The 13,428-nt window shown below is 38.0% G+C and overlaps 1 protein-coding gene across 1 annotated transcript; it reads left to right on the top strand.

Moving 5' to 3' along the window:
- The first annotated feature begins 228 nt into the window (after positions 1–228).
- On the top strand, positions 229–12,740 carry LOC127528733 (uncharacterized protein C2orf81-like). The gene is made up of 2 exons (XM_051929447.1): positions 229–468; positions 12,516–12,740. Exons 1-2 carry the CDS (start codon positions 229–231, stop codon positions 12,732–12,734), a joined length of 459 nt encoding a protein of 152 aa, XP_051785407.1. The 3' UTR covers positions 12,735–12,740.
- Positions 12,741–13,428: the final 688 nt, after the last annotated feature.

Below are 13,428 nucleotides of genomic sequence, written 5' to 3'. Positions count from 1 at the left end.
TTCTATTTTGGTTTAATCCTATACAGTAAAGGCTTCTGTTTGAGTCAGGCATTCCACAGTCCCAGTGTGCTTCTCACCTGTGTTGTGACATGTGCATACATTAGGATGACACATATACAAAATTTTTTCTTCATTATAATACCACTCTTATTTCAACATCGAGCAGTAGGGAAATATAAACATATAGCATTCATTTTTATTTTTCGAAGTGTCACACTCCCAGGCATCATGTCCCGTTCTGCACATTCTAAGAACCGGCCAGAAAAGTCGCGTACTCCGTCATCTCCTACCCCTCATGCAGCGGCCATTGCCGCCCCACCACCTGATATTGTCCCTGGACGCTTGACAGAACTTGACTGGGCCACCATGGTAGCCAAAGAAGAGGGAGAAGAAGTGGTATATGCAGTTATAGAAGAGCTGGTGAGCCGGGTGATGGAGGAGAGCCTACATCTTTATGTAAAGAAAGAGGTAAGCATTGTGAGCTACAAGAAGTATGATTACTGCTCTAATTCTTGACTGTGGCTTTCAAAACTCTCATTCAACAGAAAAGTGTGCAGTGAACTACGGAGGTAATGGATGGCTGTAGGGTGCAAGAAGAAGTCATTTAATAATTAAATATTGTTTTCTTACTTTTTTAATGTTAACTATACAGTATCTAGATTTGATGACAAGTCTATACAATGGCTTTGGAATGAAAATAGAAATCCAATTACTAGAATAATTTTGAGTGTAATCAGTATTTTAAAATGTGATTATAACTATATTTTTTCATTTAGGTAATGTTTTTCATTTTGAGTAAATGTTAAGACTTTATTTTCCACATCTTACAACAATGTAGGCCTATTCATTTCACAACACTGTAATGTATTAACTTGATAGCTGATTCTTAGTTGATATAGCACACATTGACAAATACGGAGATGCTACATTGTGTTTGCTGAACCAGCCATGTTACACAGTAGTCTCACACAAAATTTAGGCAATCCCTTTGTGTATTGTGCATCAAAAATAAATAGTTTCAATGGCTTAGTTACATATATACTATACAGTATGTATATATATGCTGTATATAAGATGCTATAAAATTGTATGTTAGTGACTATGCAGTCATGTTCTGGTCATGGAGACTATGTGTGTAGGTCAAGCTAAATATTCCGTACTACTGGGAGCATTCTATGAGATTCAAGTCCCTATAAGTTGCCATACTGAACAAATCTTAAATGGATGGATTTATATCTCTTCAGACACCTAGGTAAATACATTTAGATATTTAGAAAAATGCACATCAAAGGTTACATGCTATTTTCATAAAATCGTGATGCAGAAAATTTTTAGATCAGCAAAAATCAAAGCAAGGTTGAATTTCTGCCCAGGTCAAACAGTGTCTGGTGAGAAGCTTCTGGCAGCTCCTGTAATTCAAATAGATGATAATAGCACAGTGTTTTTCACATCCCTTACATAAATAATATGGGCTTAATAGCCATAGGGTTAGTACACAATATTTGTGAAAATTCTTTCATGACATGGCAAATGGGACCAAAGGTGTGTGATCAGGGGCAAGACACATTTGTATAATCTTTTCAGTTCCTTGTTTGTTTGGGTGGGTAACATTTTCTTCACTGTTTTCTATGATTTTAAAACTGCACTCCTTTTTCTAAAAAAATAGCATTGTATTAAACGTTACAATTCCCACACTGTCTTTTGAAATGGCTACTTTTCACAGCTACACCTACTATCACGATCTATTTCCACACTTTCTTCATTCTCTTCAATCTCTGCACTGTTCCTTAACTCTGTAATTTCTCTCCATTCTCCAGTCCAAGACTCACCTAATGAAAGCTCAACAGCCCAAATGTTTTATATCTAAATGTATATTTTGTCCTCAACTAAAAATATACTTCCTAATTTTTTATAAGAGATTGAGAAAAGACCTTATACTCATTATTACTCATTACATCATATTCAAATGACATTTAATCATAAAATATTTGTAAATGTCATTATAATTTATCTAAACTTTAGAGGTAGTGACATTGTGTAAAGGAAATGTAGAATTATAAGGAGAGGCTTGGCAGCCATTTGGCTTTGGTTGGAAAAAAAAAGTAAAATTAATTTAATCTGCTTGCTGAAGGTATTAAATTTTCTTCTGTGTTGCTACCTGGCAGTAGCGATCCATCCATCCATCCATCATCCAACCCTCTATATCCTAACACAGGGTCACGGGGGTCTGTTTGAGCCAATCCCAGCCCACCGCAGGGCACACACACACACTAGGGACAATTTAGGATCACCAATGCACCTAACCTGCATGTCTTTGGACTGTGGGAGGAAACCGGAGCACCCAGAGTAAACCCACGCAGACATGGGGAGAACATGCAAACTCCACGCAGGAGGGAATCAGGAAGCGAACCTAGGTCTCCGAACTGCGAGGCAACAGCACTACCACAACATTACCAGTAGCTATTGTAGAAGAAATAAATTAATGATTCTCTCCTACATTTGTATGAGAAATATCTAATAGTTTTAGAAGTTTTTCAGTGATCCAGTATACTTAATTTGTCATTATTTTGTAAAAATGTATTATTATTTCAACAGTTTCTTGCTAGTATCTGTTGTTATCTTTTTATTAACAAACACGGGTATGAATATTTATACATACTCACTGAAGAAATTATTTAGAACACATGTATACCTGCTGATCACTGCAATTATTTAATCAGCTAATCATACGGCAGCCGCGCAATACACAAAATCATGCAGATGCAAGTCAGGAGCTTCAGTTAACATTCACATCAAACACCAGAATGGGGAGAATATGTGATCTCAGTAATTTCAACTGTGATATGATAACTGGTGCCAGACAGGCTGGTTGAATAATTCTGTAACTCCTGATTTCCTCTGGTTTTCACCCGCCACAGTCTATAAAGTTTATTCAGAATGGTACAATAAACAATATCCTCCAGTGAGTGGCAATTCTGGAGTTGGAAACGTCTTGTGGATGGGAGAAGTCAGAGGAGAATGGCCAGACTGTTTCAAGCGGACACTATGGTGAGCAGAAAAGCACTTTAGAAAGTGCAACACATTGAATAGTAAGATGGATGACCCACAACAGCAGGAGACCATGTCAGGTTCCCTCACCCAAGAAAAGAAAGCTGTGGCTGCAGTGGGCACAGAGTCATCAAAACAGGACAGTTGAAGACTGGCAAAATGTAGTCTGGCCTGATGAATCTTTTGCTGGGGCACACAGTTGGCAGAGTAAGAACTTGCTAACAGCATGAATCAATATACTCAACCTGCCTTGTCTTAATAGTCCAGGCTGGTGGTGGTAGTGGTGTAAATTAAATGGTGTGGAGAATACTTTGACACACTTAATACCAACACCAATCAATCATTTCTTGAATGTCATGGCCTATTTAAGTATTGCTGTTAACCACGATAATGCAAAACAACCTCAAACCGGTTTCATTAAAATAACAAAGAGTTTAGTGTTCTTCAGTGGCCCTTCCTAGTCTGATAGAACTCCAGGATGTGGTAGAACTGGAAATTCATAGTATGAATGTGCAGCTGACAAATCTACAGAAATTGCAGGATGCAATTGTGTTAACATAAACCAGAATACATCCATCCATCCATCCATTATCCAACCCACTATTTCCTAACTACAGGGTCACGGGGGTCTGCTGGAGCCAATCCCAGCCAACACAGGGCGAAAGGCAGGAGACAAACTCTGGGCAGGGTGCCAGCTCACCGCAGGGCTAAACCAGAACCTCAAAGGAATTTTTCCAGCATTTTTTGTGGAATACATCCCATGAAGTATTTAGGCCGTTTTGTTATGACTATCATTTTCATAAATGATATTTATTGTTGCTATTATTTTTATTATTATTACTGCAAAGTTGAGCTGTGATGGCTCTCAATATGACACATTTAGTTACATTTTATAGTACCTTGCTCCATATACAATGTCTATGGCACTTGGTTTGAAGACACAGCTGATGTTTATGTGCAGTGTACCTTTAATTATTTTGGCCCTCTGTTCTTGCTGAAAATTTATTTTAAAGTATTCTAAAAGCAGGACTCAGCTTTTGCTATTCATCACTTCATTTTAAACAATAGGACAATGTTCCTCCTTACTTAAGATAAAAAGATTCTTCTCTTTCTTTCTTTCCACATAGCTCTTACACATTGCACTCAAGCTGCTTCTAATTCAGCTCTCACTGCTCAGCACTCCCATAAGGAGTGGTGAACCTGCCATACATAATTTTACTAAAGGTGTCTTGGACAAAAAAAAAAAAAATACCAAGTATATTAAAAAGATAAAAGAAATAAAACCCCACTCAAAACCTCAAAAACCCTGACAATAGTTGGAAAGAAGTGTGGTACTGTATTTGTATTTTTCTCATGACCACCTGGTAAAATGTTCTATTTGCAGAGCAGACTGCAAATCCTATGCAACCTTCCACATTTAGATCTTATCATAGTATTTCATTGAAGTGAATATAATAGTCATCTGATGCATTATGAATGCTGAGGGTGGTGGGATTCCCACTCTGTGGTTTTCTTGATCTGTATGTCACAAGCTGGTATTCTATGCATGCACCTCACATTATTTCAGCTCATTCTTATCTGCACACCAGCAAAGAAACATGCTGTCTACCATACTTTGTGCTTTGCAGCAGCTCAGCATTTCCTGAAGGAAGCGTAATGCTGAGAAGCATGGCTATTCTTCCACTTGTGAGATGGATGTCATTAACCATCTGTGTGGAGTCTGCATGTTCTCCCCATGTCTACGTGGATTTTTCTCCAGGTGCTCTAGATCACATGAATTAAGTTGTCTGGCCATTCTGTATTGAATGTGTAACAGCGTGTTTGAATTTGACTGGTATCCCATCATGCCTAGACCTGGTCCCCATCTTGCCCCTTATATTGTCAGGGTAGGTTCTGACAGTTCAAAACCCTGTGTCAGAGTTAACAATTTCTGACATGAAACAAGTTTCTGGTATGAGCGGCAAAAGAAAGTCAACAGCAAATGTCCATCTAATATCCTGCTTTTTAAAATAAAAATAAGCCTAGGGGAAAAAAAAAAAATCAGCCAATCTCCTGTTTATTTGCCGAAATAACTACTACATTCTGCTTTACATTGATAAAGCAACATTCACACAAGTACACCTTCTGCAATGTGACCACTAGCAGATTATGTAACATGGTGAAGGGTTACACAGTGGCTCAATTAGTAAGGGTACTGTTGTTCTTTTCAGTCCAGTAGCAGATGGTCAAGTAACTCAGTTACATTAAAGCATATTTAGTAGAAATCGCTATATAATTAAGGACAATCAATTATCATACATCAAAGTTTTTAGCCAAAGCAAACATACTTTTATATTTGGAGAACTACAGGGTGTGTAGCTGAGCAGTGCAAGGAGGCTGACGAAACCAAACTTGGACTGACATTGTAGTCAGCTTCTTCAAAGGCCCTTGGCGTGGTCCTGTACCAGTCTTATCCAGTTTCAAAGGAAGATCACAAATTAAAATCTCACCTCATAATCAAAAGGCCTTCATTGCTACAGGCTAAAGGTGCCTCTGTGATTCTATTAAAATGGTTTCCTTTGTATCCTGATATGACTAATGAATGGCAAAAGAGATGGTATCATGTTGCCTCTTCTTTCTCCTCTGTATTGAAATTTATGATTGCTTCTTGACTTCTGAACAGTCCTTCCATAAAGTATGACAAGGTGTGGCCTTTTTTAGCTGCATCTTTCTATCCAAATACCATTTTATTGACATTCATCAAACTTAACCAATAGTGGGTAGCGGTCAGGGGCCACTAAGATTCACACCGTCCAGGCAGACGGTGATTTATTTATTTTAATACAAGGGATTCCAGGAACGTCCCCAGCCTTGGATCGACCAACACACACTCACGACAGAGACTAATAAAGCACACTGGGAAAGGCAAACAATTAAGAGTATAATGACACACAATTAACTAAATGAAAACAGTAATACCACCCCTGACCCCTTCGGCGATATTACATTTAACATATAGACACACACAAACACCACGCAGCAAAGTCCATGAAAACAAACCGGATGAAATGAGAAGTGACGAAGTTAAGTCCAGCGATCTGTATGTTGAAAGGATGAAAGAAAACACAGTCCTACCGGTAGTTACTGAAAGGATGAAATCGGATGGATGATTCAGGAGCGCTCCACTCTTCCGGAAAACCAGTGAATCCAACGCACTCCTCAGTGCACAGGTAGACAGTGATCCAGACTCCAACAAACGAATACAGTCCAGGACACAATGATTAATTAAAGTTCCAACAATAGCAGGCAGCACGACAGATAAACACGACACACAACGCACCAAACAAAACAAACTTTTTTCTCCTTTTGCCCTCTGCCCTTCTTTTAACTACCTTTGGCCACCTTTGACCCCAGCAGCCCCAAAAAGGATTGCTGGGAGAAGCAGTTCTTATTTAGTAGCACTGCTACAAATGTATGTTTTAAAATATCATGGAAATTTTTGTAAAAATAGTGAGGAAAACTTTTCAGAAGTGAAAAGGTAGTCGTGCTCTTCTATATTTTTAAGGACCCTAATGTCACATTATGTGGAATACACTTTCTACGTAAATTTCAAAATTAGTTTTTGAAGATGAAACCCAAAACATGATAGAAAACATTTGGCATCCTAGAAGTATAACATTTGTGTTTAATGAAGAGCCCGAGAACTGTTGACTAAACAAGGTAAGTAAATGGACTATGACAAACAAATTGTGCTTTCTCTTCTCATGAGTAATAAAAGGCAGGGCATGACTACTGTAATCATTCAGTTAAAGAGTCCAGAGGATGGTGTGCTAGACAGAGTTGAAGCTGTCCATAGAGATATAGAAATTTCCATGGATAAATGAGTAACTCAGACCAAAGGCGAAATAATGCTGAGAGATGGATCATCTTGTATTGACTGTTAACCCATCTCAGTCTGTATTTTGGCTGATAAAACATTCAAACAAACTGAAGTTTAATGGAAGGTAGTTGCATCACCATCAATAATGATTCTTATATCTCCCTTGGTAGCAATGGCCTCCACATTTGTCGATGGAAAAAACATAGACAATGAAACTATGCAGGCAATGCTGTTTCACCAAAACACTGAACTGTGTAGTGGAAGTGTCATCACCTACAATAGCTGATTACTTATGCTGCTTGTTACTGGCAATTTTAACACACATTTTACCATTAGTATGATGTTTTGCAGCTAGTCTGTCTGGTTCTGGTTTTTAACATTAGTATGATCTTTTGTAGCTAGTCTGTCTGGTTCTGGTTTACAACAGGACAATTCCTGGTCATGTATGGCTGCAGCCTTACATGAATGCTTATTTGATCTCAGCATCCTTTTCTGTCCAGATTTACAAAATATCCTTCAATGCTCACACCCTTTGTGCACCACGTTCTCCCTGGATGCAGCATATCCAACTCATTGATAATCTAACAAGGGATCTCCCTAAATATTTCTGAATGAAGCAACATTAGATCAGCATTTTGGTGAATTTTTCCATAATTTACTTCATTTTAAAATGAAGAATGTCATGAAATTAATTAATACTCCTTGTGCTGCCCTTATATATGGATAATTTCCAGCAACCCAAAACAATATGAATAATTTATTTAAATATGCAGCAATTTTCACAAACATCCAGTAGGTCCCTGTTCCATCTCCACAATTCTTACTTACTTATATCTACTGTTTGAATTTGTTAAGGGGGTCCTCAAACATTAGTACCTATTTTTTACAAGCCTCTACCCCTATAATGACCCAGCCACTCTTAGATTTCACTTCCGGTTAATCATCTAATCGTAATGGATCAAATCTCTTCCCTAACCTTTAATTCTTTGTTAGGACTGATTGTTCTTCTTTGGTTCAGTGGTCAGGCACTATTGTATACCCTTTTTGATAACTGGATGAAGATTATTAGGATGGGCATTCAAGGACCTGCTTTGGTCTCTGAGTAAATGGTCCACATAGAGCACCTCTGATACTCTAAAGCAATGTTCTTCAGGATTTAGTTTAGGAATGATGGCCTTGAGTCTTTCTGTAACCTGACTCAGGCATAGACCATGATTGTCAGTGGTCCATAACCAAACCAACATATTCACAAAATATTTCACAGGTCTGTACTACAAAAAGTTGCCCTATGCATCTTTTGAGCATTTGACTTCCTGTAGAAATCGTATGGAGTATGTAAAAAGGCCTTTCTTTCAACTTAAAAAAAAAGTGGTTTTGATGATTGGTTATCAAGTGAGATGTTCAGAACTCACAATTCACATCTAAAGGGCTGAATACATTGGAATTAGCCAAATCAAAAATAATTTTATTTATTGTTTTCATTGGATTATGAGGCCAGATCAAAACACAGTCTCTGATACTTCCATGAATCTTTTGATATATATCGTTTTTAGTAGGTATGATTACCCAAGGTCTATTGACATTCAGTTCAGTTCTTCCATAATTTTTTTTCTTCATGGCAAATGGTACTTGTCTTGTTTCACATATTGTATGTTAGACAGAATTATCATGTTCATGTGGTGTACTAGCTTTCTTCCTTGCTGCAGTCAAACAAGTCTTTGGAATCATTGAGCTCTTGCTAAACAGCATAAACCTCATGTCCAACACTCATCAGGGTTAATCTAATACTGTTAGGAGATCCAATAGTAGCTTCATTTCACCATGTACCATATGAAATCGTAATGTTCCACAGGAAAACATGTTGACCATATCTATGGCTTTGATGATATGATCCCTATAACTTATGAAGTTAACTGTCAGTTGCAACAGTTGAATCCAATTGGAGCATGAAACGTTTTGACAAATACATTACGCCTGGTCCTGGTGTTAGCTGTAACTCTAATATTCTTTCTGATGTTAGTTGCTAAAAGAATTTCAAATGTTTCACCTCTTTCTAATGAAGCATCAAGGGATGCACAAAAGGGTCTCTGTTGTATTGGAGAAATCTGCTGCTCAGTTTCATTTACCCCTTACCTTTGTCTGTGCTAGCATTGACTGGAGTCCTGGGCTATGGTTGTTTTATTTGAAGTGGTGATTTCAGTTTGTGGCACTTTCAGAAGTGATTCTACTTTCCACATATATTGTAAAACTTGTTAAATCCAGACTGTTTGCCACACTTAAAGCACATAGGATACTGTTGTGCTTATATCTCCCTCTGCCTTCTTCTTTAGTTCCCTGTTGCTCTGCTGCAACTGCTTGTGAAACATACAGATAGTATAGAAAAGTCCCCTTTAAGCAACAGTTCCCAGAAGAAGTTCCCATTCCTTTTTAACCCTGATCTAGTTGTTGGCAGTATTGACTTTAAAGATGATGGGGATTTTCCAGTGGAGTCCTTGTGCCATCAATTAATTTAATCCTCCCACTACAACAAAGAGGGAAAGGGATACTCTATTATATTTAAAATGAAAAAAAAATCAATATTACATCTGTGGAAATGAGCAAAGCTACTTTGGAATTTAGCTAAAATGTATTAATACTGTCCTTAAATAAGTATGCTAGGCCTCTGTTGACCTCTTAAATGCTTCAGTACCCCTGAGAGACTACTTCAAATTGATAATCTGATTTCAGTCCTCTCCAGATGGGTTGGGGATAGGGCTGAAGTTAAATTTGATATGAAACATGGGACTACTTATTGAATATTCATGTTTCTGCATCATAATTATTGTAATATAATTAAAAAATATTTTAAAACTTGCATATTAAAGTAACCCTCTGATGCTCATAAGAAGTGAACAGGAAATATATTTTTGGGACAGAGTCATTAAGACTATGGACATGTGCAATTATGAGTCATGTGTACACACACACTGAAAGACATAGTGGAAATAAATGGAATTTTCCATGTAGGTGGAACACATTTTCATGGGAGAACAAAGCTCTGTTGTGTAGGTGGTCAGAGCTGAATAGATGAAGTACAAGGTCTTCCGGCACGGTCTTTCACTATAGCCTCGGAACAGGGCCAGGTGGAATCTCCCGTGAATGGTCTGCAGGAAAGGGAAAAAAAGAATCAGTGCACTCAGCCACATCCCGGTCTGATTCGGAATTGCTCTTACTCAAGCCCTTTAGCTGCCTCCCATGCGCACGTGTGTGACAATACATATTTCTAAGAGCCTTGTGACATGGAGGGTTGTATTCATTTATGCCAGGTACACATAAGAAGCAGTCAAATGCAAATTAGTTCACATATTTTACTTCACATTTTCTTAAATTGTTAAGCTATTCTGAAACATTTTTACATTCAACAGCCCATTATGTCAATTGAAATGCTAAGCACTTGCCAAGGTTTCAGTTGCCAATTCATGCAGTAAAAAGAAAATTTAAGGTAATGCCACAGATGTTAAAATTTTTTCGGTTTTGCTATTGTTTTAGGAAATGATGAACCTTTTCTTTTACAGTTACTTTTGTTCTCATTTTATTTGATTGAATTTACATGTAATTGTATAGGCTTACAGCTTAACAGTAGTCGAAATAAGCAAGTCTCACTTTTAACTGTCAAGAAAAGACTTAAGAGCTGTAGGTATGATTGGTCGAAAGGCTATAAGAAAGCCATTGCTAAAATGATCAAAAGTTTTAAAACATCCCTCCATTTTTCCAGTTTTTAGTGAAATTTATGCAATGTACTATCAGTGTAAATTGTATTTCTGTGCATTTCATTACGACAAAAGAAAGGGTATACAAAATAGATTTTTTTCACAGTGTTTTAAAAATGATGCCTTCAAGGTGGTGGCCATCATTAGCGATACACTCTTCGAGACGATTTCTGAATGCTCGCATGACTCGTTCGGTCATTTCAAGGGGAATATCAGTGATTTCATGGCGAATAGCATCTTTGAGGGCTTCAAGGTTTTGAGGTCGGTGTGTGTATACGTTTGACTTGAGATAGTCCCTTAAGAAGAAATCACATGGAAAGAGATCAGGCGAACGTGAAGGCCACCTGACATGACCACGCAGGGAGATCATCTTCCCGGGAAACGCTTTGTAAAACTTGCATGGATCTCCACGCCATATGAGATGTTGCCCCATGCTGTTGAAACCAGGCATCCACCACATCCATTTCTTCCACTTGGGGCCGCAAAAAGTTCTCTAGCATTTCAATGTAACATTTTGAAGTGATAGTGACTGTTGCTCCCCTTCTCAAAAAAAGTAAGGCCCTACAATGCCAAATTCTGTAATGGCGCACCAAACTGTAACACGCTCACTGTGCAGGGGTCTCTGATGAAGTTCTCAAGGGATGGTTTCAGCCCAATAGTGAAAGTTTTGCTTATTTACGCAACTATTCTAATGGAAATGTGCCTTGTCGCTGCACATGACAATGGCATCTCAGTGATCGCTTTGCAGAATGTTCTCGCACAACTCTATGACTAACCCAGTCTCTCTCAGTGCGTTCCTGCATTTCCATCATTTTGTATGTATGGAAATTAAAGTCCTTATGCAAAATTCTCCTCAAATATGTGTTGGAAATTCCTAAGGTAGAAGCATGTTTGCATGCTGAACGTCTAGGAGATTGCAAAATTGATGCCCTTACAGCTTGGATATTTTCAGGCATTCATACAGTTTGAGGACGGCCTGGAGATTTACTGTTCAATGTTGTACCCATCTGTCTAAATTTAGCCACCCACTGAAGAATTGTTTTCTGATTTGGGACGTCACTGTTAGGAGGAATACTGAAGTGCGTTCGGAAGGAGCGTTGCGTAGTGATGATCGATTGTTTGTTTTTGAAGAACGCTTTGACAGCAAAAGCATGGTGCACCTTGGACCAAGGCATGTTGCCGACTGAAAACTACAAGGGATCGCCTATCAATAGACCCCCACCCACACCACTTGACTGCCTCTATCTCACAAAATGACCTTGAGAAATGTGGTACTTCACTGTGGCTCATCCTGTAGTAGGTGAGTTAGGACAGAGGATGTCATATTTACTTTAAATTGGTAAAAATGAATTCACTTTACAAGGAGCAATTGAAAATTATTGTAGAATCTGACATGTATTCATTTTACTCCAAATACTTTAACAAGCTGAACCATTGCTAATCTTTCAAATATTTCAGTATCTCTCAGTGACTACTACTTATTAAATGTACTTCTTCCTCTATTCACTGGGAAGAGATGTGCTCACGTCTGAGTGTACATAATACTATATATTATATTCATCTGTAATGTATTGAAACCTGTACAACAATAAATCAATAAAATGAAAAAAATAAAATGGCTGTGTCATCATATGATTGGTGTACTTGGAAAACTTACATTGTTTTTTTTAAATCCATCAGTTTGAAAAATAAAGCCTGCCTTTTAAGTTAGAGCAAGGTATTCATAAACTCCATCTCCATAACGAGTAAACAATTTTAAAAGATAAGCTTTTTGGTTTTCCATAATCATTTCCAATTGAAATGATTCATTAACTAAGGTAACTATTACATCATTTAACACTCTGCCCTCTTCTCTGCAGCTAATACCCTACACAGTGTCCAAAGTATATGGAACAATGCTTCAAGTTGTCCAGTGGTGCTTCATGGAGCCGGATAAAGGAGAGGAGGTGGTGGACAACCCTACCTGGCAGGAAGATGAAGAGCCAAAGCCATGTCGCATAGATTCTTGGGCTAGTGGTGCAGTGCCCGTGGTTTACTCCCATCAGAAACAGTGTCTTCAGGTATTCTGTCTGTGGTGAAGAAGTCAGTTGCTATGCATCTTTACTGTATTTGTAGTATGACATTTGAAGGGAAGCCACAGAGTTTAAACCAGACTGACTTTAAGAAAAATCTATACAATTTGTATTTACAACTCTAAAATAAACAAAAACAATGGTATAAATAATTAAATGTTATACCATTCCCAGAGAGTGCCGATGTCTTCATACAGAAACCCTACCATCCGTTCCCAGTTTACAGCAGTTCTTTTAGCGGAGCAGCTTATGTTGCTCATTCTCCCACTCCATGGCTGAGATGATCAGCACAAAGTCATTGGTTTCAGTTTGTAATAGAACAAACTGAACTCTGTGTTTATATACTGAGCATACTATATAAACCTATTGAGTAAAAATGTTCAGCAGGTGAGTCATTTACAATGTTGCACCACCTCCACAGATATAATTGAAGTAAAGTGCCCGGATTTAGGAAGATCTTCTGTCTATGGCTGGGCCATAGGTGTGAAAGCCAAGGCTCTATTCTAAAGATAAAATTTTCAATGACACCATGCTATATGTAAATGTGGTCTCAGTTCACAGATTACATTTCAATGTAATAACAGAACATTCTTGGACTTGATTAAGTTCAGTATTGGAGCCTTTCCCAGCAGCATAAGATAGAAGGAAGAAGCCGAACCTGGAAGGGTTGCCAGTCTGTGTCAGGGCCTGTTTAATTTTA

Source organism: Erpetoichthys calabaricus, chromosome 7 (assembly GCF_900747795.2).
Source record: "Erpetoichthys calabaricus chromosome 7, fErpCal1.3, whole genome shotgun sequence".
Classification (NCBI taxonomy): domain Eukaryota; kingdom Metazoa; phylum Chordata; class Cladistia; order Polypteriformes; family Polypteridae; genus Erpetoichthys; species Erpetoichthys calabaricus.
Note: the sequence above shows the minus strand (reverse complement) of the source record. Positions and strands in the feature narration are given on the sequence as shown.

What these genes read in the sequence shown, in the direction of transcription:
- LOC127528733 (XM_051929447.1), top strand. Translation starts at nt 229, where the DNA reads ATGTCCCGTTCTGCACATTCTAAGAACCGGCCAGAAAAGTCGCGTACT. An exon ending in ATCTTTATGTAAAGAAAGAG is followed by an intron (nt 469 to 12,515) that starts GTAAGCATTGTG and finishes TCTTCTCTGCAG; the next exon opens with CTAATACCCTACACAGTGTC.